Below are 25,065 nucleotides of genomic sequence, written 5' to 3'. Positions count from 1 at the left end.
GGACCAACCACGAGCAAGGTTCCAGATGGAGAAGGTGCATGTGTTTGTCCATCTTTATGTCTGTCATCAGGGTGTTTGAACTTATGCAAGTCCCAACAGGTCTACCTGCAGCCCGGCTGCTGGCATGCCACTTTCACAGGGGAAGAAGTATTTTTGATTGTTTATGCTCATTTTCTGCCCAAACCTGATCCATTTAATGTAATCATTATTGCCTAAACATTTTTTTCTTTAAATACTAAAAGTGTCAATATGATCATCATTCTTTTAAGTAAAAAATAAACTCAGGTCTTTTTCTAGTAATGCTGCAGGAGGGATTTGCTTTTAGTTATAGCTGAAGGGCAAAGTAAACCCACTCACCTACTGCTGCGGCTGCTGGCAGGGTGCTGAGACGCCTTGTTCTGTTCATAATGGAGCCATCTGACCCCCCTGAAAAACAGCTGAGGAAGGCTTTTCTCTGCACAAAGATAACAGCAGGGCTACTTTAGAAATGTTTCCAGGTTCCTTCCCAAGTTATCATCACAGAATTAATTTGATACAAGTTTAACACCCCCTCTGGCAGCACCAAAGAGCCGAGTCTTTTGGCGTGACTCGATGGCTGAAGCCGGGCCCGTCGGTGTTCGACGTCGAAGTTCCTCCTCTGTGGTAACAGAGAACGAATAAATCCCGGCAGGGACCAGACCTGTTCGGAGCAGCCGCGGCCCCCGGCACAGCGAAGCCCGTGAGAGCCACCTAGTGACTGACGGTATTTTGCTATCGTGCAGGGATAAACCCCGGCTATTTAATACCAGAACCCAGTTCACGTTCTGTGACCGTGTTCTGACGAACATCTGTTAACATTTAAGCGGCTCCAAACAATGGATGTGCTCTCATCACAGCCATCAGGACGTTACCCATGCCCTGGGCGCTGTTAGCTGAACACTGAAACATGACAGCAGACTTACCTCGGTTACATTTTGCAAATTCCTTGTTTTTAAATGAACAGCGCTGAACCCAGAGTGTTCTTTTAAATGCAAGGGAGTTTTAAATAGAGAAACTAATAAAGAGCTACTAAAAGACTTTGAAACAGGGAACTTTTAAATTGCCGAAAGCACACAGAGATAAAGGAGGAGCATCACTATACCAGAACACTTAAAAAAAAAAAAGTCTAAATCCCCCCTTTCTGAAAAGAAAACCATGCCACAAAGCCTTTGAGAGCAAATTTTTATTAGGGTAGCAGAATGGAATTGCAGGAAGCCTATACCAGTACTCCTGGGTGTAGTTTTACCAGCATGTTGTATTTTGGATATTAAACTGCACGTTTAGAATTCAGCATGGCTTGGGGAACCGGAGAGAACAAGAGCTTGATTTCCTGAGTTAACATAGGACTTCATACTGTGATTTATTTTCCTCAGACTTCAAGCATACAGCACAGTATCTGATCTTTTTCCAGAGGGCTGCCTACAAACAAAAGCCATCACTTGGGTTACACATCTTGTAGTTTAGAAAATGAACTATGCCGAGCACACCCAGAGAACTGATGGCAATATCTGTCTTCTATGTGACCTTTGCAGATGAAATCGGAATAGCTGGTGTAGCGCTGCTGTAGGCCTGCAGGGATGGACTGGAGCTCCTCGTGTTACACAGCCCTTCCAGCTCCCTTCAACGGCATCCGAGTCACACCGGTTCAGAGAAACGCAGTCTTTGACCTGAGAGGCTCACAACCAGAAAGTATGCGATTGAGTAGTAACGAGGGCAGCCAACTAGTGCTACAGTCTTGTTTTAAATAAAATCTCAAGGATGGCGAGTTTCCATGCCCACAGACATGATCGGAAGGTACAGTGACTCACGTGATGCGGAAGTTACACACTTCAGCTTGACAGATAATTTGGCATTGTTTTATTATGAATCCGAGCGTGAATGAAACAAAAGCAGTACCAACTTTCTGCAAATGAAGACACAAGAGATGTGAAAATCTGGTAATAGACAGTGCTCTCACAAGCCTGAAAACACTCAGGAAATGCAAGTTTCATGTAAATAAGGTGAATGTGGTTTATTTACCTGCCAAAGAATCTGTCTAAGAACACTTAAAACATAGAATGTCTTAGCTTCCTAACTTATAAAAACAAAGTACTTTCAGAGGTGAGGTACTGAGCTGTCATTGTTTACACTAAGTCGAAATGAAAGCCGGATGGGAGGGATGAATGAAGAAATAGCAAATATACAAGACATTAAAACCAAAAGAGACCTACTGCTTGACACACTAGTTCTGAAAGGTTGCAAAGGCAGAGGCTGTATTAAATCTGAATTTAGGAGTGCAGACAACCACCTGGGTACGAGGGATTTTCTAACTCAGCTTCCTGCATATCACAATGATATGTGCTCCCCAATCCCTGTGGATTTGTGGAGATTTGCTTAGTAACCTACCCAAGTTCAAGAGGCGGGAGGAGGCGGCAGTTTGACTGCATGGCAGTTTGACTGTAGCTACGGTCACGCTTTAGGCTGGGGAAGAAGTGGCGTAGGCAGAAAGCAACAGGCGCAGTAAAGGACGCGCAGTTCTGAGCAGAAAGGGCTTCCCCCTTCAGCATTTGCAGGGGGCCCGGCAGCAGCAGGAACACAGCTCTGCCTGATGAGGTTAGAATGACACAATGAGACCTGATGCACTCATTACATCATCTAACCTGTGTGGTTTCACAACACAGGAGCAGCAGCAGCGAAGCGCACTCCCTTACAGGTCAGTGCTCAGCCCTGCTCTCCTCCCATTCTCAGTCAGAACTGTGCAGCAATTGGGCTGGCACATGGCACAAGTGCCATCCCATTAATACATGGATATTTGTTACGCATTCTGATGGAGAAGTGTTCCAAGATGGGCAGCAGTGCTGCCAGATTTAGTACTTGAATTCAAAATTAGCATCTCCAGATGACCAATTTTTAACTCAAAACACAGTTCATCGCTTTGGTACCTCTTGGTCCCCAGTTTCTGAAACTCTTCTGAACTGGTTGGGCTGTTGTTCTGTGGGTGCGCGTCCCCAGCTGCTCTGCAGAGGTGTTAGGAACAGAAGTGAAAGAAGTTTGTAATCACATTCCACTACTCACTTGCTATAGAATTTTTTTCCCCAAAGTTTTCCAAAAGCAGGACATGAGCCGTATTTTAATTCAATGACGCACACAAAAACTTGGGTTTCCCCGTTTAATAAACATTTGGTGGTAACATCAGCCAGATTTACATGAGACCTGGACATTATTTCTGATTGGTTTTGTGGGATCTGTTGATTTATTATGTTACAAACTGAAGTTAAGGGGAACTTGCAGCAAGTCCCACAAAGCACAGTGCAACATTTGGAAGGAAAAGTAAACAAAACTGCCAAACACTCAATCATTTTCTGCCAGAACTGGGATATTCTTTCCTAAGACATCGGCTTGGGGAGGGGGATAAAATCCAATAAAGAACTGAGTGAACTCAAGATAGTGGGAACTGCAGAAAAAATAAGTGACAGCCGCAACCTTTTCAATTTAAGGGCAGAATATAAGTCTAAGATATTTTTGATAAATTCTGACAAGAAAAAGAAAACAGCATACTTTAAAGTATATTGAAGCAGTGATTTTTAAACAAAGAAAGCAGAACTAGAACATCTTAAATTTTAATCCTTTCTTTACAGGTTACCTAGCCCACTTTTGATTAAGAAAACTGTAGAAAGTTAGTAACAGCCACAAGTTAACACCGAAAGGTGGCACTTGTCAATTTTCCATAGAGTCCTGCTTTACGGGGTGTCTCAAATGCACTGCTCCGATCTTCTATCATACGTTGCTGACACCAACTGTGTCAGGTTTTAGTCCACTGGTCGCTTTTCACCATATTTCTTTGTAAACTCTTCAGCGTTCTTACAGAATTTTTTACGGTCCTTAGAGTATTCTTCAGCTAGGTCAGCCCGAAGGGGGTGCTCGGGCTGTGGATCATTCACCAGTGCTATGAGAGACTGGATTACTGTCAAAAGAAGTATAAACACCGTCAGGCCAAGATGGTTCATTTCGAAAACATCAAAGTGCAAGCAAAATTCCCCAGTGAGAAAAGAGCTTTAACTGCCTTTAAATACGTCCCATAAACCTGGGTATGAATGAGCCATAGCAATGTGCCAAGATTGAGTTCAAGGACTGTGAATGAACACCAGAAAATCCTACTTGTAAACAAAACTTGAATGGAGACCAAAACACACTACAAACTATTTCCCATGTAACTGGCATCCCATCCAAAATACTATGGCTAAGGAAGAGCCTGTTTCATGGACAAGTCCATCTAAAAGGGCTTGGGTGACGAGGGGATTTCCATCGTGAAGCATTTTTCCTATCACCTGTCACAATAACACAGCTGTAACCAGACTGCATTTGGAAACCATTTCTCAGCTTTCTTTATCTACAACTGTTACTTACAGGGAACAACTCTTCCCTTTTTTCTGAACTGCCAAATGCATCCACTGGCCCAGCCACCTACGCTGGGCAAACAGATGGGTAAGAACTACAGGATGCTTTTCACCCCCCTGTGTACAGCCATTTCATCAACATTCCCCATCACTTTCAAAGGAAATGTCATTCTTAAAGTAACTGAGCTATACTCAACGCTCAGGCAGCAAACCTCACACCACAGTGACATTTATTGCTACATTTTCCCCATATACATTCTCCCAACCAATTAAAGCCAGACAGGTCACAGCAGGCAGGGAGCTCCCATGTCCATCTGCTAACAGGCACACGTGTAACTGGGCAAGTCTACAGAAAGTGTGGACACAGGAAACGCACTTTGCTGTGCAACAATATTAATACTGCATTTGAGATAAGTTTGGGCTACCCAGAGTAACACAAAGCAGCACCCCAAGAGTTTCCGAAGCAAGTGGAACAGAACTGTTACCTTTGTGCATCGCATGGTACAGCCAGCTGCCTCCTGCTGTGCTCCCCAAACAAACCAACCCGCTAGCCACAGGGAGCTCCACAATTGAGCTACACATCAGAGCCCGTCGCTTGTTCTGAAGCTGCCGCTTTGCAGTTTAAGTGGATCCTCCCTACTTTTGCAGTGTCAGTTCCTACAATGCTGGTCACTCCAGTAGATGCCAGGATACCAGAGTGGCTTCTTTAAGAGCACTGATTTTTTTCATGCTCATATTCTTTTCCACCCTGATCTGACAGGAATGGGGAAGACACCTCAAAACAAACACTCAAAATCCAGAGAAGCACACCCATCACTATACTGCTGAACAGGAACAGTTCTTACCACAAACCAGAGCTTAAACTGCAACAGCTACCTAAGGAATTTATAAATGATACTAGCTCACTTGGCAGGAACTCACCAGTCCTGGACTTCTAACAACTGTCATCATACTGATCATTACTTATGAAATCAGCATCAATACCACATGCAACAATCTCTTCTCACTGAGAACAAACTTGCTAAAGCACTATAGAGAAAGTGTTACTGTGTAAGCACACAAGCTGTTGAGGAGCTTCCTCAATACCCACAGCATTTAAAAATGACACCACAAAGGTCTGTATTAATAGTAAGCATAAACTAATAGAAAGTGCAGCAGTAAGATGCACATTTAGTCCATGAAAGGCAAATCAGTGACTTACACTGAACCTAATCTCTCCCTGTTCTTGACAACTGATTATCAAAACCAAACACTTGGATGCTACACTTATCACCTTGCATTACTGGAGTTCATTTCTCAGTGCAGAAGAGTTCAGGAGAAAAGGGAACAGGCACTTGAGCAAGGCTGTAATAACATTGTTGCAGGTTCATACAACCATGTAGTAACAACAGATGCTGACACTAAAACAACTTCTTGAAGAAAGAGTTAAAAGACAGATGGAAGACCAGAAAACAGCAGAAATGGAGAGATCTGCAGTATTTTGGTACCCAGGGCTTGTTCCAGATTCTGATTTTAGCACAGCTTTTATTCACTCAGTTAAAAAAGGAACTGCTCTTTCTCAGGGAGACACTGACTACTTCCTGCATGCAAACCACTGTTTCAGCAGTTCCACAACTAACGCCACTTGCATTTCAAGCTAGGCAGACATATGGTGCCTTTACTTCACAAGAGAAGTGCCAAGGTGTTAACAGAAACCTGCTACATATTGTTTCCATTTCATGCCTTCCAAGGATCTTTGTCCTGTATAATCGGGAATTAATCAACCACAAATGGCAAGATCCTCACTGACCTATTTCACAGGTTCTTTTTGCCGCCCCTTTGGCTTTCCCCAACATGCAACTGCTTGGTCTTTACTGAAACAACTACAGGGATTTTTCCATTTCATCTTTGTGGCAAAATCATGCAAACTGTGAGTAGTTTTGTTAGCACACAGAAAAAAACAATTTCCCGTACAGCATCGCCTACTATCAGCAACACAGTTCAAGTGAAAATAACCTTACAGAGGACTGAAAGAAGAAACTACCTCTTCCTACAGAGGAAAACACTTCTGTGTCACTGATGCTCCTGTAATGAACACTACTCATTTGAATTAGTGTTATTAAAAAAATACACAGTTCAAGGATGTTTGCTCTTTCTACAGGTAAAATAATAAATGCTTAATATCAAACCAATCATTACCTGACCGAAAACATTACATTCTCACCCCAACTAAAGGGAAGCAACAACAACAGAAATAAAACCCAACTCGGATCCCACTCTCAGTCTGCCACAGAACCTGATGAAACTTTTTTCCTTAAAGTGTTTGAATTCTTACCCAAAGGCACTCGACACAGCAAACCTCACAGCAGCGATCTTTTAAGATCCAAGAGTTTATTTGCATTATGGCATCAGGTTTTGTTTACGACTCCCTATGTATTTCAAACCTTATGTTCAAATCACGGAGCCACACGGCAGAGAGCTACACAAAGCCTTGAGGTTTAGGTCCTTAGGTACAGGAACATCATGAACACCTCTGAACTATAAAGTTTCTGTTTAAAAAGAAACAGGAAATAATCCCCTGACAAAATCCCACCGGAGTTTTTAGGCACATTGAGCACACGCCCGTGATAAACTGCTCAGTCATGAAGAGTGTTGTGGTTTCCAGAGGAGGCAGTGCCACGCGTCCGCGTCATCACCTTACGTTCCAACAACAAAACGAGATTCCACAAGAGTTGCTCACAGCACCTGACTCATGACACAAATCTTATGACAATGAATACGCCGTAAGAGCAGTGACCAGATGACGAGCTTTACATTTAAACACAATATACGGGTTTTGATACCCAGCTCTTTCTCCACATGGAGTCCTACCTTGGTCAGTTTTGGTTGCTGGCTTCCAGTTTTCAGCACTAATTACTGGCAGACAAACCTGCCCCTTTTCATCGATGTTAGGGTGATAGATCTTTGTTTTAAATGTAATCTTAGGAGGTTTGAATGGATATTCTGCTGGGAAGTTGATTTCAATTCTGAAGGCTCCTTTATCATACGGAGGATTGTCCTGCAACAGGAAGGCAAAATGTCAAGAATCTGGCATATTCTAATGGATACAATTAAGTAAAAGCATGCTCCGGGCTTCTATCAATCAAATGACCTCTTCTAAAGGCACTTTTTTCCAACACATACTGCTGTATCTGTGCATCAGGAAACATCAAAACCTACTTGGTAAGAGAAAGGCACGACAGCCTCTACCTCTGTGTTCACCCTGAAATCAGCTGACACTTCTACTGGTAAGAAAGCATCCAGTCCCATTTACTCCAAAGTCAAAGTCCTATCTACTAGGTAGCTTCACTCCCAACTTTGTGTTCCAAAAAGCAGTGTAAACCCTTTGAGATACAAACAGGAAGCTGACAAGGAAAATTGCTCTCTCTAAACCTAGCTATTTTATGTGTCTCACAACACAGCAAAGCAATTTGATTTGTCAGATTTCCCTGTACGTTCCGAGAACATTTTTGTGCTGACTACACAGAAATGTGCTGAGTATTCAACAGCACTAAAGATAGATATTCACTGCGTCTGCTGATGAGAACATTCTGAATTTGTACGCAGTTTTAGCACCCACTCTTATCAGATCATTGCTGAAGGAGCACGATGAGAGAAACCTGAAGTAAGCCAAGTAGTGCTTCATGCTGCAACAGAAAAAACAATGCCCAGAATCTCATTTAGAAAACCTGTGAGACTATTGTTAGTGCTTCAGATGCTAACTGCAGAAGAAAAATAAACTATTGCTACATGTAAAGCTTATGAAAACACCATTCTGCACCAAAAACAGTAACTATGGCATGAAGCCTTTCCAAACACTCTGGGAACAAGAATCAAAGGATGAAAGTTTCCAGTTAGTGTGAAGTACAACCACACACATTCTTCATGAGCAACCAAACCACTCCCTGCAATCAAACCCACCCCAGGAGCTGAAAAAGGCATACTAATATTTGGAGGTGAAGAGCATTCTATTAAAATACTGTTCAACAGAACACATTTAGTTTTAGTTTTATCCATATGGAGACCCCTGGCTGTGCGTTTCTAAGTACGGCAATGATTTCTGTGGTCAAGGAAAGGTAACTGGAGTGGCTTGAAAACCACTTTTTATCCAAGCAACCCTAAATACTTTGGAAGTTTTACAAGTAAGTTGTGGTGGTGGTAACAACTGAAGCAGTTAGTGCCCTCTTCCCCTGCAGCTCACTTGCTCTTGTCTCCCTCACATGGTATAGTTTGTGAGGATGTTCACTGAACTGATATGGGGACTGCCCTGGCTTAAAACTGTGCATTTTCTGCTTGACTTTCAGTCAGAATAGTCCTTCACTATAACCCACCAATAAATTGAACAAAAAATGTATGTAAAGAGCTGTTTGTGTTTTCAACAGACAAACCAGAATATGCAAGCAATCAGTCTCCAATTATTTGCTGTATTTGTTTTGACACTGACAAGGGAGAGAAGCAGAATCATAAATACTAAACCACAAGTGACAAACATAACTAACACTCACTTGGAGTATTCTTAGTCTGCAAAAGTTTGTCCATAGCAAGCAGCTTTGCTTGAGTGACATGAAACTCACAGTACACCAACTGTACCTGACAAGAACATGGAGCCTGGGGCAGATAGACTTGTTTTGATGTTGAAATCAGTGTACCTTTACCATGCACAGTACAAACTACATAAACTATCTTATTCTACGGAATAGGAAAAGGAGTTGACAAGCTGTCTTCAATTTGCTTCTCAACTGAGTAAACACCCTTAAGAACTATCGGTGGTTCGGAAGAACAAAGTATGTTACACACAACAAAACCTTTTAAAGCAGTATTGCTTGCAATAATTCTGGATGAACACTGGTAAAAATACCAACCTTTGCATCTCTCACACCTTCATTAAGCAGCTAACCAAAGTAATGCCTAGTTATAACAACTGATAACTGGTTAGTCCTGCTAAAGTAGGAGTGATAGATCTTTAAACACAAAGCAGCAACATTTTCTAAAATGGAAGCAGCATGTAAACCTTCAAAAGCAAAAACTGAACTGACAACCAGCTTGTGCATTAGAGCTTGAAGCCATCAACTGCAGCATTGCAACAGCTACAAAATTATGCTAAGACTAAAGCATCTTCTATAGCGTACCCTGAAAATAATAAACCATACTCTTTGAACACTTACAACACAACAATTAATTACTATAGGAATTGTAATTTCATGACAAAATTCCCTCTTAACTTGAGCAATCATTAGTAAATTTAAGGTTATTTCCTCTGTAACAGGGCCTGTTATAGACCACAAGGCAGGTATGAAGCATCGTTTGCGGCATCTAAACACTTAAAATGTGAACTTCTGCAAAACAAACAGTAGGTTTCTAGTGAGCAGAAACTGTTAAAATAGATGCTGTACACCATATATTGAGGATTTTAACAGGAATAAATATTTTGGTGTTTTGCTTTATCATTCACATTTACCAGTCTTGTACTGCTTCACAGTTTTATCAAAGCAGCAAACTGTTACACATGAACCACAAATATCCAAGTGGCTTATTAAAGATCTGCCATATTTTAATGTCAAATCCCGCTTGCTTTATTTGCAAGCGTAGCCTCAGCCACTCCAAGGAACTCCTCCGGGAATATAAGTAAGCAGTAAACTAAAGGTGTTCTACAGTATTTAAAGGCCTAGCCATTACCTCAGCATGCATGACCTGAATTCAGGAATGGCCTCCAACTAACAAAGCAGCAGCACTGCTAAAGAGATGTCTCAAGGTCTTATAATACAAAACCAGATTGCCACTGGTTGTGGTTTCAGGGTGACCATTCAGGCAGCTCCCAATGAAAAGCAGAACCAATGCCCAGTAGTGGCACAGCCTCTACTGCTGCAGGCTTAGAAGTAGCTCATGTAACAAAGGGAGCACGGGCCATGACAGCAGAAATTACAAGAGGTGAAAAAAACAAGTTGACTGTCAACCAATGAATTTAATATACCAGATTTCCTGCTTTCCCCTCTCTATTTGACCGATACAGCAGTTATCTACTTCTGTCAAACATTCTCTTACAAGACTGCAGTGCTTTTAAAAATATGAATTGTGTTTTTTAATTAATGCCTAAATAAAGAGACTTCCTTTTAAAAGCTCACTTCTGAAAACCTAAGCCCTTTCCTGGCATCAAACCTTTTCCAGTACTCAATTTTCTCCTAGAAACGCAGCCAGTCGATTAAAAAAAATTAAGGAGTAAACAAAATTTTTCATCTTTTTTTTTTAAAGAAATTGTACTTTAAGCTTAATGTAATAAACCACAAACTTCATTTGCTCCCTGCTTCCAACACCCCTCCCAAGTAACCCGGTGCCAGCAGAGTCCACAGCGCTTGCCAGCTGTGGCCCCATGTTGGACCAGGCCTACAATAAGGAAGCATCCAAGTAGGTATTGACCACAGACCTTTCAATTACATATGGATTTTTCTTCAGGCTAGTTGCAAGAAATAACCTCCTAACATTATCAGTCTGGGATAAAACCAAACACAGAAGACACTCAAATAAAAGGAGACAGGGAGATCACACAAGAGGTCTGAAAAGAGACAAGAATGAAATCCAGGAGCACATTTCACTGCCCAGAGTATGTCTAAGATGCTGCTGAATAAACTTACACTGTATTTATGAACAACCAGCTTCTGCACAAGCCCACAGCTGTGAAAGCCAGGGTTTATAGAAATCAAAGAGATTGTCAGGGTGCAAACATTATCTAACGGTCACCAGCAGTGCTACTGAGCTATGGATTTGAGGGAGAAATGATCCTCAGTTTATTTTAAAGCTCACTGGAATAAAGAGTGATCTATACTCACAGGAACAATAAGCCCTTGCCAGGTCAATAAATTAGCTTCATCAACCTGGATATTACGGAAGTTTTTCATTCCACATTTGCGGATTTCTTCAAGCTCCTGAAAAAACAAAGTGTAAGTTAGTGACAGTATTAAGAAAGATGCTCATGTCCACTCTTCAAAACACTCAGAGGCCAACGTGGGTTTCTTTAACACTAAGAAGTTTGAGGTTTCAGTGGTGCAGCCCACACAGACAAGAAACGAAATTGTGTGCTGTGAGAAGTAAAATTCTCTGAGTCAAGGGATTAGAAACCCACTTGTGTATGTGTGTGTGCGCCTGTGTGTCAGGAAAATACAACCCCACATTGTTATTAACACTGTTCCAGACACAACAAAGTAAAATGCATTTAAAGGTGTTTTTGTATCTCAAACTGAATTCAAATTTAGAAGTCCTCTATAGTTACATATAAAGCTTTCCTGGTGCTTTCAAAACTGAAGCACATGCCTGCATGTCCACATAGGCTAGGAAAAATGTTGCTTATACAGCAACACTGGAGAACTCTGCAGCACATAGCTCCTCACTGGGCACTAGTGCATTTGCAGAACTGAGCTGTGTATCACTGATAAAACACCAACTACAGCAAAGGCACTGTGCCTGAAAACAAAGAAAGATCAGTTTTCCTGCTATGAGTGCTCTACTGCCCAGGTGTTTTTCCTAAACCAGCTCTGTGTTCATCAAACCTTTCTGCATCCGACTGGCAGAGATTTAATACTTGCAGTAATCTCTTGCATAAACTTAGCATCACGATAAAAACCCAATGGGAAAATGAGATTTCCAAATGCACATTAAAAAACCCAACAAACCCCACATGACAGCCACGCATCAGATGAACATTTAGATTCCCACCCACTGCACTCACAAAAGCAAGAGCATACTCAGAACACTATAGTTTTAACCTCAGAGTCTTGGATGCTGAACGGATGCCCAATACAGTCTTCATCACACTGCACCCAACTATTTAGTCTAGGCCTGTGGACTAATCCCCAGATTCCACTGCTGTTAGATTTATGCAACATCACACACAGTTTGGGTGGTTTATTTTGGGGTTGTTTTTTTTTTAGAAAAGGATCAGAGGATTATCCTATTTCCTTACAGCAGGAAAACATATTAAACCCACCCAGCAATCCCATGAGCACATTTACAGGGATACAGAGCAACCCAAAATACTCAAAAGAAAATAACCTTTATTATCACAGCTATAGGAGATCCTTTCTGCCCACTGAAACTGCCTCATGGTAGTGCTGAGTGCTCAGAGCAGCAGCTGAGGCAGCGTCTGACTGAACCAGACCATCTCTCCCATCAGGGTCAGGACAGTAACTCAGTTGTGAGCAGTTCACTTCCTACACATACAGAACTGCGAAGTCCTGGCAAACCACTACTCCACAATATGTAGAAGGGATAAATCCCATTCCACACTAGATGTAATGTACCAAACACTGGGAACAAAATAAGCTAATTAACCACTAGGTATTTAAGCATAAATAAACATGCATCACAAGTACCTTCACTCTAAAAGAAGGAAAGAAAAACAGGTTTGGACAATTTTCTAGTTACTACATTAAAAACATTATCCACAGGACAGAAATGCCCCCACAATGTCCCAGTGGGAGTGCAGCTTCCATGCAGAACGAGTTCAGATGATAGCATTAACACCGTTTCTGGCCCAGAGAACTATTGCCCAGACACAGAAAGAGGGAATACTGGGATTCCACAATTCAAGTGTGGCTACTAAGCTAATAGAACAAACTAGAAAAGCATGGCTTCGCATTACAGGAGAACTGAACACCTGATTTCATAACTAGATTCAGGTTAAAAAAACGGATGCAGAATTAAGAAATGCGAGAATCCAACACAGAGATCATTCCAAACTATAAAACTCTATATGAAATGAAAGAAAAGTTTAAAACAAGTATGAAAATTGCTCCCCATTTTCCCTCAAGTCCACCACATGAGAGAGGGAAATAAACAGTCTAAAGGACACTAAAGAACTAGCTGAAAACAATTCAAACATCTTCCTCTTTACACTGACCTGCGAAGCCTTTGCAGGAATTCACTTTCAGAATCAAGAAAGTGCTAAATTACTTCAGTGTATCAGGACTATATCCTGTGCTGCTGCTGCCTTGGGTCCAACACACGAATAGATGGGGATAAATGAGGCAATTCTTTTCCTCCCACACAGGCAGGGCTGCAAAGAGAATCAAACCTACCTTGGCAGAGGACTTGCCTGAACTCCATGCTTAAGACAGATTCCAATTCATTTATAAGAGAAATCACTTATACCCAAAGTGTTTAAGATTTCATGTCACTCCCAACTAACCAATTCCATGTCAGACTTGCTTACAAATAGCTTGGTTTTCATTCTACTGTCCCCACAAACACAACGCAATATTATACTCCTAAGTCATGCTGTTAGAGGTCTTGTATCTAGTGCTCCATAAGATTCACCACTCATTTAAGGGTGTGAAGGGAGGCGTTTTGTTTTCTTTTCTTCTGGCAAGTATCAAACCCCACAGTAAAGTTCGAACTGCCTCAGAGCTCCAGAGGCAGACACAACTACACTATAAATGTGCTGCTAAAAAAGTGAATGAGCTACTAAATACTTCCAAACAGCACAGATTAAGAGTGGACACCGCATTTAACATGGGCTTGAACAAGTCCAAAGGGACAAAAATTACTTTATGTGGTAAAAGGATACAGTCCAGATATTTAATTCAAAATACTACTTAAGAGTCTAGGCAGACAGTAAATAGATTAATTCCTTTTCTTGTCCTCCACCCCTTCATTTCATCAAGTAACATAATTAAAGGAGCAAGTGAGGAGTGTAACTAAAGGTTGAAGGACTGCAATAAGGGCTTCAGTCAGCCTTCATGCCCACTGTTATCAACCTTGCACGTGACCTTGCTGCACTGGGCTTCCCCATTTGGGAAACAGAAAAGCCTTATTGCACAGGCTCTCGAGAGGGGCTGTTTGCAGTTTAGCTGTATTCAGTGTTACACACAGCGCACGAAATGGAGAAAACATTTCGGAGGTGGTGCCTGATCTCCAAGTATAACGCTGAAGGTGGCCATAAAAGCACGCGCTACCTCTCATACAATAAGGATTTAAAACTTTGATTTGCAATATTGTGTAATCATTCGTGGTGTTCAGCACAAAATTCTGTTTCTGAAATTGAAAATTAGTTACATCAGCTTAAAATGCAGTTGAGTCATTTAAAACCCTGCAATTGTTTTGGCCATCCATCTTTCAACTGTTGGGACTTCTCTAACAAACCAAGCCAGATAGGAAAATGCAGACAAGCAGTTGTAGGAGTGCAATCCAGGAATATGGGAATACGCCTAAGAGCTCACATTGACTTCGGTAAGCTCTGCATCAAGCCCAAAATGCTATTAAATGCCAAAGAAAACCAAGTCTCCTGAAATACCTCTAAAACATGACTCTCTACTGTTTACAATTTGTGCTTCCCTATTTATAAACACGCTCTCTAAAAGCAGCCTGACAAAGATAAACAGGCTCCCCAACACTGATAAGGCACAGTTTTACTTTCTGAACCTCAAACAGAGAAGTGTTAAAACACCTTAAAACAAAACATGACTTTAGCAAAACAAAGCCACAAAACCACCCAAAAAGCAAACCAAATTCTGGCTCTTACAAGAACTATCAGCAAGTTACCTCTGCAACATTACAATCCTGCATGCTCCCGTCTTCTATTGACCGAGTAATTCTGCTTTTTGGCAAGGTATTTTCATTTGATTAAAAATCCTTTTGCCAATTCTCAGTTTCAAAATGGGAAAACGCATCAGCGTTCTCCTGTCTGCATCAGAACAATTGTACAGTGCTCAAAGCCACATTTCCCTTGTTACTGAGAAATGGTGTTGGAGCCAATTTAGAATACCAAAGTTGTTGAAAGCCCCTTTCTTTGGGAGGGCTACAGTGTGCACCAGCTCCCAGCATACTGGAGATCACAGGCCATCCACAGCAGGTACCTGGGTGTGGCCTCGTGTACCTGGCTTTTGCCACAGAGTTCACCAGTTGCATAAATGTCTGACTGCAATTGTGGAAGCAGAATGAACACAGTAAGATTAAAACAATCGCCAGCACACCTCACTACGCATCTGAAGTGTTATTTACGCTTCAAATCCGGTTTCAATTTTTAATACTAAAGATACTTTTTAACAACTACACCCAAGAAAACAAAAGCGAGGACTTTAGACACCTCAGCTCGATCACATCACACATCAACACAGAAGGGAGCAGCTCCACACATGGGACAGGACAGCCTCCTCCAAACGCAGCCGTTGAAGGTGCATCTCAGTACCGCACACTAGTACACCATCAGACAAGTACTCCAACTATCTAGCACCGAAATAGCCTTCCCTTCACAACTACCCACTACCTCTCCACATAGTTTTTGGCTACGGATCTCAGCTGGAGAACGGCTTGTTTTACATTAGCGGGTGGCAACTGTGAAAAGCATTTCACTGAAATCTCTGGCATGTCTCTTGGAGATCTATGTTCCCAATCATACATGTTTGGAGACAGTCTGCTTTTTATGAGAAAGGGTCATGAAGCAAAGGAGCTCCCTTCAAAGAAGCAGCCTTAGATCCTTCCCTAAATATAATTACTCTACACTGGTCTGTTTTTACCCTGAGAGATCATCCATAACATATCCCTGACAAAGACTGCTTTATTCCCACCTCTCACATTTCATGAGGAGTCAAGATCTGACAACTGTGGCTCTTTGAAGAGGTGTAATGGTGGCTCACAGATCAAAACTCCACCTCAGATGTCACTGGAATATGATTCATTAGCTATGTTTATTGCACATTTCGCTAACCTAGGAGAGCTCCTGGGAAGGGCACACCTCCACCGATTTCTGTGAATCAGCACAGAGAACTTCACTTAGCCTATTTGATGGTAAAAAGCTCTGCAAAAATAGGCCATAAATAAGGTATTTGGCCTAGGAAAGGTAATTTGCTCAACAGACCCTGAGATAACAAGACAATCTTATTCTTGTTATAACTTGACTTTCTGTTTCAAAGTGAACGGTACAATGGCAAAATTGTGCTGCTTCTTTCACAAGGAGGCTTGCAAACTGAAGATACAAAGGCTTTCAGAAGCTGGAAAGGACTCCCATTTCCACCTGGAAGAGGAAAGCTATACTCATAGTCCCAGTTTTCTACAGGCAGACAGCATGTTATTAGGAGCTCACTACATGCAGCCTCTCTGAGCCACTGTGATTAACACCAATAGCTACGATGCATGACACGAGCCCAGAAAAAATGCAGCACTTCAAAATGTTGGCAAGACCTGAAGGAAATGGTAATTGTTTTATTTTATGTGACCTATAAAAGGGTCAAAGTTTGTTCTCACTTACTGAAGACAAACCTGATATTTAGCTTGAAGAGAAGACAGTTAATGCTTATCCTAAATTAAACATAATTGAGTGGCACACTGAAAACCTCTGCTTCCTTTAGTTATAAACACTCATTCTACAACCCTGAGAAAGACACACCAGAGACTCTTCCACAGTGCAAAACACCACCGTGAAAGACTTTTTTAAAGCAGGTCTATGCATTTGGAACTTTAACGATACTGAGCTGATACACATGAGAGTCTGGACCTTTGAAACATCACATTGCAGCAACCCAGATTACATCATCTGTACCAGAGCTCTACCTTGTTCCTACCGAGTTGAATGGCAAAACTCAAAGCCATTTGGGCTGTGACTCGACTCTCCAAAAGGCATGAAGGTGGCTGCTTACTGAATAGCCTTTACAAACCATGGGATGCAGCACCTCACAGCTCTTGAACTGGCACAAAACACACAAATGCAACCCACAAACGTCAGGCAATAGAAATGAAAGTAAAAATTTAAGAGGGAAGCGACTGATGCCTCCTTCCTTCCTAGACCCCTCCCTCCGAGCAGCAACTGCCACACTGTTCTCCAAAAAAGAAGGAGGTCATGTTGTCAAAATCCATTTTTACAGCATTTCAGTGGCAGATTAAAGCACTAACTAGCTTTCAGAAGTACACTGGAACTGCACTGAGGAGCAGGACTGAACAGCAAGAGGCTCTGCAGATAGTAAGAACAATTTTTTTTTACTTTAATGTCAAGATTTTAATGTTCTAGTTTAAATTTCAAAAGAAGGAATGATTGGAAATATGTTTCCCCTACCAGAACAATAATGACATGCTTTTGGAGAATTAACACTTTGGTTCAAAACAGGCAGAAAAGCTGGCTTGCAAGCATACAGAATTAAATGGTTGTTTACTATCAGAAACTAAGGGAAACCTCATTTCAGTATAAAGCTATAGATACACTGATGACAAAACTAAAGCTGTGCCAATACATAACTATCAAAAATGAAATACAGAAATGAATGCCCTCTCATCAGGATCCTTCAGGACAATTAAATTGTTACTAATTTAATATATAGGAATGACTGCACACAACGTATCCACCAGGTAATGTTTAATCACTCCACAGCCCATTTTAAACAACAAAACTAGCTTTGTAGAAAGCACTGCTGAGCTATTTGTTTCTTCAAAAATAACTAGGCTGCAATGGTTAATTATGTACCTGCACAATTAAGGAAACGCAACTTCAACATTTCTACACATCCCAGCCCCACCAGGGCTCCACGTTCTCAAAGCCAGCTGCAAACCTGATATTCAAATACTAAATATAACAGAATCGCCCCGTATCTGTCAGATCCTAACGCAGGGGTACACTGCACCCCACAGGGACAGGGGTTTTAGTACGACTAAAACGTCACCCGACAGTTGCCGGGTCTTCCCCCTACGTTTCACAGGACCAGCCTGTGAAGTTCATTGATTTACGCTACAGGCACTTCGCATGCAAATACTGTAGGGTATTGCCACAGCACTTTACAGATGACTAAATTTAACACCGCTGTGTATGCACGTCCCAGGCAAACCCCACTGCACGCAGTCTGTGATGTTAACTGGCAATTATACACAACACATAGAATAAACTCGCATGCTTTGGGGTCAATGGTCACCATTTTCTGAAAGTATGTACTCCTCAAGCTAAATGAGGAGAAACACAATCCCAAGCCCTATTTCACAACAAACTAAACGTGCTCCCGGTTAAAGCCCAGCTGAGGCCGCGTTTACATTTACGAGTATCAGCCACACTTCCGAGCAAACACAGCGAAAACAGAAACAGTACCGCGTCCGCAGTGAATAAGGAAACTTCTGAACCCAGGTCCACGTTTCAGCGCGATAAATCTCTTACTCATACAAGGAAGAGGTCACCCTCCCATACAGCGAAAACGAAATTATCTCACCCATGAACGCCCGGGGAAGGTTCCTCAGCAAGGGGGGAGCGGGGCAGGGGCGAACCCTTTCCCGCAGGGCGGGAGGACAGGGCGCTGCCCCGCGCCCGGCCGAGCCCTCCCGCGGGCAGAGCCGGCGACCGCGCCGCGGATGCGGCACCACCGCCGGCGGGGCGACCCCTCACACCGCCCCGGGCAGCGCCCCGGCCGGGGGGCGAGGCGTCCCGGCAGCTCCGTTTTCTTCCCCCCCGGCCCTTCCTCTTTGCTTAGTCACCGCAGGAGCCCCCCGAGGGAGGGGGACGGGGCGGCCCGCTGCGGCCCGCGGCAGCCGCTGAGTGCCCCCACCCAGCGCCGGGGGGCGGCCGGGGGCCGCGGAGCGCTGCTAGAGCACCGGGAGGCGGCGGGAGAGACAGCGCGGCCCCTCACGGCCGCGGCCTAGGAGCCGGCTGCTCCCGTTCCGGTCGCTCCAGCCCGGGGTGCCACCGAGGGGACGGGAGGAGGCCGCCCCGCCGGGCCGCGGCAAGGAACACTGCCCCCCGCACCCGGAGAGGTACCGGGGCGGAGAACGGTGCCCGCTGCCGCCCGCCCACCGGCCCTGCCCGGCGCGGCGCTGGCTCTTACCTTCATCAGCCTCCTGCTGGCCGCCATCTTGCTCTGCTGCTGCCGCCCCACAATGCATGGCGGCGGCGGGCCGGGCGCTACAGCCCTGCGCTTCCTGGGGCGGCGGCGGCAGCGGGGGCGGGCTGGCGGGGTTGGGCTGTGCTCCGCTCCCCTCGGGCCGCGCTGGTCACCGCCCCGCACCGGCGGCCGCAGCGCTGCCCACAGAGCCGGGCCGCGCCGGGCAGCGCCGCGCCTGTGCGGCAGCGCGGCTCCGTCCTGCGGGCAGAGGAGCGCGCCGGGCCGGGGCCCGCCTGCAGCCTCCCGGGCCGGGGCTCCTGCGGCAGCCGCTCGCTGAGGGCCGGCTGCCCGCCTTCCTCCAGCGCTCGGGGATGTCTTTTGTCCCAGCGCGGTTTTAATCCTAGCCCAACGCTTTCACGTTCTGGCGTGGCTTGTTTTATTTACTGGTCATCACCCCAAATCCAGTGTCACTGTGGGGAAAAGGACACCGAGGCGTAGCTGCAGGTTTTATCAAATAACACACACGTGTTATTGGTTAGCTTCTTAAAACACCCGGGGGGTGTGTGTGTTCCATCAGAGGCACCTGATCCACAGAAACCACCCCAGGTACATCCCTGCCCTTAGCACTGCCAGTTCAGCCCAGCCTCACCCCGGCACTTCCAGCCTGCCGTGCCCTGCCGCAATCTCCTTGAGGAAAGCAAGCTGTGGAAGAGGACATAATGTCACTGTCAGTGTCAATCAAGGCTGTAAATGGCCATGTGCTTTTTAGCTCTTTAATGGAGCTCTAATTGTAAGTGCTCTCCTGCTCTGATCCTCCCCAGCTGGCCTCTAGCAATGGCTGCAGGAGCAGTTCAGATACCTGACCATAAGCATCCAGTACCATTTCAGGTGCCCTAGGGTATCCAAGACACGGGGCTAGCAGATATGGGACATAAGTTACCATGCTGTATGACACCTGAAATGCCTCCAGACGTGTGTCCGGACACCTGACCTGCTCCTAAAAACGTTCTCTGCGTACTCAGGAATTACTCCAAAATCTGCTCTGCTGATGCGTGGCCTTATTTTCCCTTTCCCCCCCCTTCATGTCACTTAATCATGTCCTCAATCTAACACTTGTTCTGTGAACAAGTCACGTGAAAAGGTTCTAAGCTCTAAAATAAGCTTTACAGGCTCAGACAACCCGAAAAAGAAGTGTTATGGTTATTACAAGAGGCTTTCAAAGACTTGTAAAAACGCAACAGAAGTTGTTAATTGTAAAGCCCAGGATGTTATCTTCAAATTATCCCCTGATATAGTGATAGTACCTGATAACCAATATTTTGCATTAATATAGTACTTATTGCTCCAAAACTTAATTAACATTTGTTAATGAAGTAAGCTATACAGCACGTACAGGAACCAAGTTAATGCTGCAGCTGCTTCATATAGGTATTATTAAATAATCTGTAAATAATTATTAAACATATTTGGAGATCGTGGTAACTTTATTAAATATCTAAAGATTAGTACATCCAGTTTACTCAAGAAAAATGCAGTCAGAGGCAACTGAAAATGAAAGAGGCAGAGAGCATCCTGGTGCAGTAGCAGAGAGCTGTAGAGCAAGTGAGAGCGCTGACTGGCTGCAGGAGTTACACACTACGTACCCGTGGCAGAGACACGCAGTGTGGAAACAGAAGGTGCAGACTCTAATGAGGATTCTGGATGTGCTGCTGAGATGGGATGCTGGTGGCGAAGATTTAAAAAAGCCAACATTGGATAAAAGGGCTAGCTCAGATCATATGATTCAGAAACACCTCAATGTGATACCATGGTAACTTGGAAGCACGGTTCTTACAACTTATTTTCCAGATGTCTACAAATATGAAAACCAAGCTGCTTCAGAAACTATATTGATTTTTTATTTGCCAGAACTCTATTCATATCCTCATCTCATCTTCATTTGACTGCATAATTTTCCAAGACCACCATATGTCTCCAAGTATTTTCTAACCTATTTTTTCCCCCAAAATAGTTATTCAAGCCCACACCTGCGCTGAGGCACATTGCCACCGCACACGAGAGACACAACTAGAAGCACCACAGAGAATTCCAAATTGATTATATGTAATTTTAATCCACGAATTTATAGCTTGTAAGACAGTGTCAGAATTATCTGGGATAATTATAAATTAATCCACATTTCCTTTGACAAGGACAAAAATACCACCCACACTACAACTAACAATAGCCCAGCCACGTCTTAAGAAATCACTGTTGAGTGCAGCTGTCCTCACAAGTTGCCACTTCATGTTGAAATCCTTTATTACAGCAAGGTGTCTGAGAAGTTTACACAGAGCCAGGCATGTTTCACATACCTGTTGCCAGTATCCTGGATCCTTTCAGTATCTAGTTTCAGGCTGATCCAGAGTAGATCCTGTGGTGCTAACACTGGTGCATCTCCTGGTTTTGAACAAGGGCTATGAAACCATATTGCATCTTGCCTGGGTAAGTTGCTGGCAGTCATGACATGTATAGTTTCAAAGAAGCAGCAGGAGTTTCCTTTCAGACAGAATTTCAATATACCTCTTACTTCCCTGTAAGCACCAAGACCAGGTATTGGTTACACTGAGTTTTGCAGATGGTTTTGCATTTTTTAACCTTTTTTAATGTGGTTTCCAGGTTCTATCTGTTCTTTTACTTGAGTTTTAAGAGTGTCCAGAATACAGCTTTTAATGCTTATTCTGCGATACCTTCAAGGGACTAGACACTACATTTATGCCTGCTCATTCCCAAAGATAACTTTCTACCACATTTCGGCTGTTTTGGGGAACATAACAATTCACCTTCTAAAAGAGAAACTGTGTGAGCAGCCTTTCTGAACACACGAGCCACAAGAGTGCCCAACACCTGGAAACCTTAGAAAAATTTCTCCTTGCTTCTTTACCGTTATAAAATGGCCATGAAAGAAAACAAGATGTGAAAAACAAAGGGGAGGAGGAAAGAGTAAGGATAATTTTGTTGCTGTATAAAACCTTGGTACCCTCACATCTTGCTTACAAGAGGGACAAGTCCATACACCTGAAGAATACAAAAGAATTACGGAAGGTAAAGAAAAAGGCAGACGCAATGATCCAGAGGGTGAGATAGAGCCATTAGTAAGAGTCTAAAACAGCTGGGGCTCTTCCACCTACAGAGGAGAAGGCTGAGAAAATATGATCAATATGATCAAGGCTTATGAAATCATAAAGGCAATGGCTAAGGTGAATACAAAGTTGTTAGTTATCAGATCTTACAGTACTAGAAGGAAGGTGCGCACAGTGAGACTCATCGGGCACCACTGGCAGCCAGAAGACGGTGCCTTCTGTCACAGCAGGTAATTAATGTCTGGAAATCCCTACCACAGGCTGCAGTAAAGGCAATAGTCAGCAGGTGCAAAAGAAACTAGTCAAACTGGGTAACAGGTCTACAAACAGATTAGAATAGAATAGGTATGGAATCATTATTTAACATCTCTGATTGATGCTTGGTCATAATTATGGATGCTTGGGAGTACTAGATGGGCAGACCAGGAACTTACGTACTGGTTCCTCAATAGAGCAACCTCTATTGCCACAGAAAGGAGAGAGTAGTGGGCAAGATGGACCTCTGTGCTGGTCCAACAGGCCACTCCTTATGTTCAGGATTCCTTGGATATGCTGAATATTCCTTGGATATTGCAGAATATAGACAGAATTCAGATTTCAAACAGTTTCTAATTAATTTAGAACATGTTAAAAGGATCTGCCAGTAACACACAAGGGCAAAGTTCATCTCCAGGAGCAACTAAGATAAAAACCTATAAAAGTAATTAATGCCCTAACTCATTAGATGCCTCTCCATTGGCATTATTAAAGCTAAAATGCATTTCAAAAAGTGCACATACTTGCTCCTGTAAAACAGCCAACAAATTGATGTTTTTATGTAGGTTTTCTTGTTCCTTTAGTTTCTAAGATCTTTAATGACAAGCATCTTAAAGCAATTAATTATGTATGGTGATTGGTATTTGACATTTGATCTGTAAGGTAAGTATCCACTACAGAATTATAAACTCTCTCCCTCCTGCATTTTGTATGTCATGTACTTGGATAAAGTGATTGTGCTCTATACAGGCCCCTTTCCTCTTGAGTGCAGTATTTCTTAACCGTTTGTGAAGAACTAAATCCATTAAGTCCCTTTTGCCTCCAAGGAAAAGAAAAGGGAGTTCTATTGATTACCTTTGTACTAACAGTGAACATAACAGACTCCAGCTCAAGTTAACACTGCACAAGCCCTAGTAGATTCTCCAGCTCTTTTAGCACAGGGATGACTGTTTCTTTCATTCTTAACTTGGTGAATTGCTTCCCCTTCCACCTGTGATCACATCACATCTAATTGGCTACGCAGGAATTTGCTTATGTAGAAAAGTCATATGTATCACTGTGTTTTCAGCTGCCTTGCAGTGAAACACAGCAGCATCAAAGAAAGGGTGAGCTCGCACCCAGGCCCCAGCCAGTGCTGCACAGACAGGGACAAAGCAGATAAAAAATGAATTGCTCACTGGCTAAAGATAAAGGCAATTTAATAAGCAAAGGAAAGAGGATGGGAAAAAACCTGCAAGAGTTTAAAAGATGCTTACCTCCAGGAGGAAGGGGACAGCACAGAGGTTCTGCCAGAGGCTGTGGGTGAAGACATGATGCTGCATGGTCTGAACTCCCTGCCAGAAGTAAGGGCAGGCAGCAGTGATTCTGTGGGAGAGCAGTTGCAGGCAGGAGGGCAGGAAGAGGACTGGCTGCCCGGCAGCAGGGACTGGCACCCCAGAGGAGCCTGGAGAGACTATGCAATGTCTTTCAAAATAAGAACCGCCTTCTGAGGAAGGGAAGCTCTTTGGAAGCGTAGCAGGAGGCAAAGTGGCTGAAGCAGAACTGCTTCCACTACCCAGCAACTGGAACAAAGATCCAGGCAACTTTACGAGACCACTTTCAGGGCAATCAGATCTTGATATCTTTTAGATGAGGTGACTAAATGAGACCCAGGAATCAGTAACAAACAAATGTTCCTGAATTGTAGAGTCTTCAAGACAACAACCTGCAAGATTTAAAGTATTCTTAGCTCGATACAGCTATGACCCTTTTGATGGTCCTAATAAGCACCCTAAAGCAGAGCTTCCTGTAGCTGCTGGAGAATAAGGTTTGTATCTTTTGAGATATGGATGAGGATGGTTTATTTGAGGGAGAGCTGACTGATGGCAGAGGGGGACAGGTCCCCCCTAATGTGATAGAAGTTTCAAAGGATGACATGATGACAGCTGAGCCTTTGGAGCCAAGTGAGCTCTTGCAGAATGCAGATCACAAAGTGAGATTTTGCAGTAGAAGCATTAAATCTGTGTCATTGTGTTGGCTGATAGACTTAGGAGACAAAGAGATTCCTCTTCATCATGCAGCAGTCCCTTATCCAAGAAATCTCACTCTGATCAAACAATTTGCAAGAAATATCACTATTGGCTGGGAGGCCTCCAATTGTGCCAGCTGTGCAGATACTAAATGTGGTTTTATAGCCAGAATGCAAGACTCAGCTCAGAGACTCCATCAGTCATCAAAGATTTGGAGTTTTAAAAAAATCAGACCTACTGAATTCTAGTTCAAAGTATAACAGAAAAAGGAGACTCAGATGAGCAGCAGCATCCTGTCCTGGTAGGGAAAGGCTTCCAAACAGCTCCACAATGTTTGAAAATCAGGAGAATCATTCCTATTTCAGAGGTCACTTGGATGCCAAGCAACAATTATTTGCATGCTGTGTACCCTAATGAAAAGGACTACATGGCAGAGGGTACTGGTCCACTTTTGAAAGCTTGCTGCCCAATGCCCAGCAAAAAGCACAAG

At 43.4% G+C, this 25,065-nt stretch overlaps 1 protein-coding gene and 1 long non-coding RNA gene across 2 annotated transcripts in view; both read right to left on the bottom strand.

The window, feature by feature from the left end:
• Positions 1–1,186: 1,186 nt before the first annotated feature.
• Positions 1,187–19,302, bottom strand: UBE2L3 (ubiquitin conjugating enzyme E2 L3). The gene is made up of 4 exons (XM_061465613.1): positions 19,193–19,302; positions 11,237–11,332; positions 7,245–7,431; positions 1,187–3,961 (listed from the first exon to the last, which is right to left on the bottom strand). Exons 1-4 carry the CDS (start codon positions 19,217–19,219, stop codon positions 3,807–3,809), a joined length of 465 nt encoding a protein of 154 aa, XP_061321597.1. The 5' UTR covers positions 19,220–19,302; the 3' UTR covers positions 1,187–3,806.
• Positions 19,303–19,812: 510 nt separating this feature from the next.
• The window catches only part of LOC133275580 (uncharacterized), a 218,879-nt gene continuing 213,626 nt past the window's right edge, over positions 19,813–25,065 (bottom strand). Inside the window, exon 6 of the long non-coding RNA XR_009745603.1 lies at positions 19,813–19,891. This is a non-coding gene — a long non-coding RNA (uncharacterized LOC133275580). The remainder of the gene's footprint in view (positions 19,892–25,065) is intronic.

Source organism: Pezoporus flaviventris, unplaced genomic scaffold, assembly GCF_033815535.1.
Source record: "Pezoporus flaviventris isolate CSIRO_AGI_PZ_B2104156 unplaced genomic scaffold, CSIRO_AGI_Pfla_v1 ptg000041l, whole genome shotgun sequence".
Taxonomy (NCBI): domain Eukaryota; kingdom Metazoa; phylum Chordata; class Aves; order Psittaciformes; family Psittacidae; genus Pezoporus; species Pezoporus flaviventris.
The sequence above is the reverse complement of the archived record's forward strand: the minus strand, read 5'-3'. Positions and strand labels throughout refer to the sequence as shown.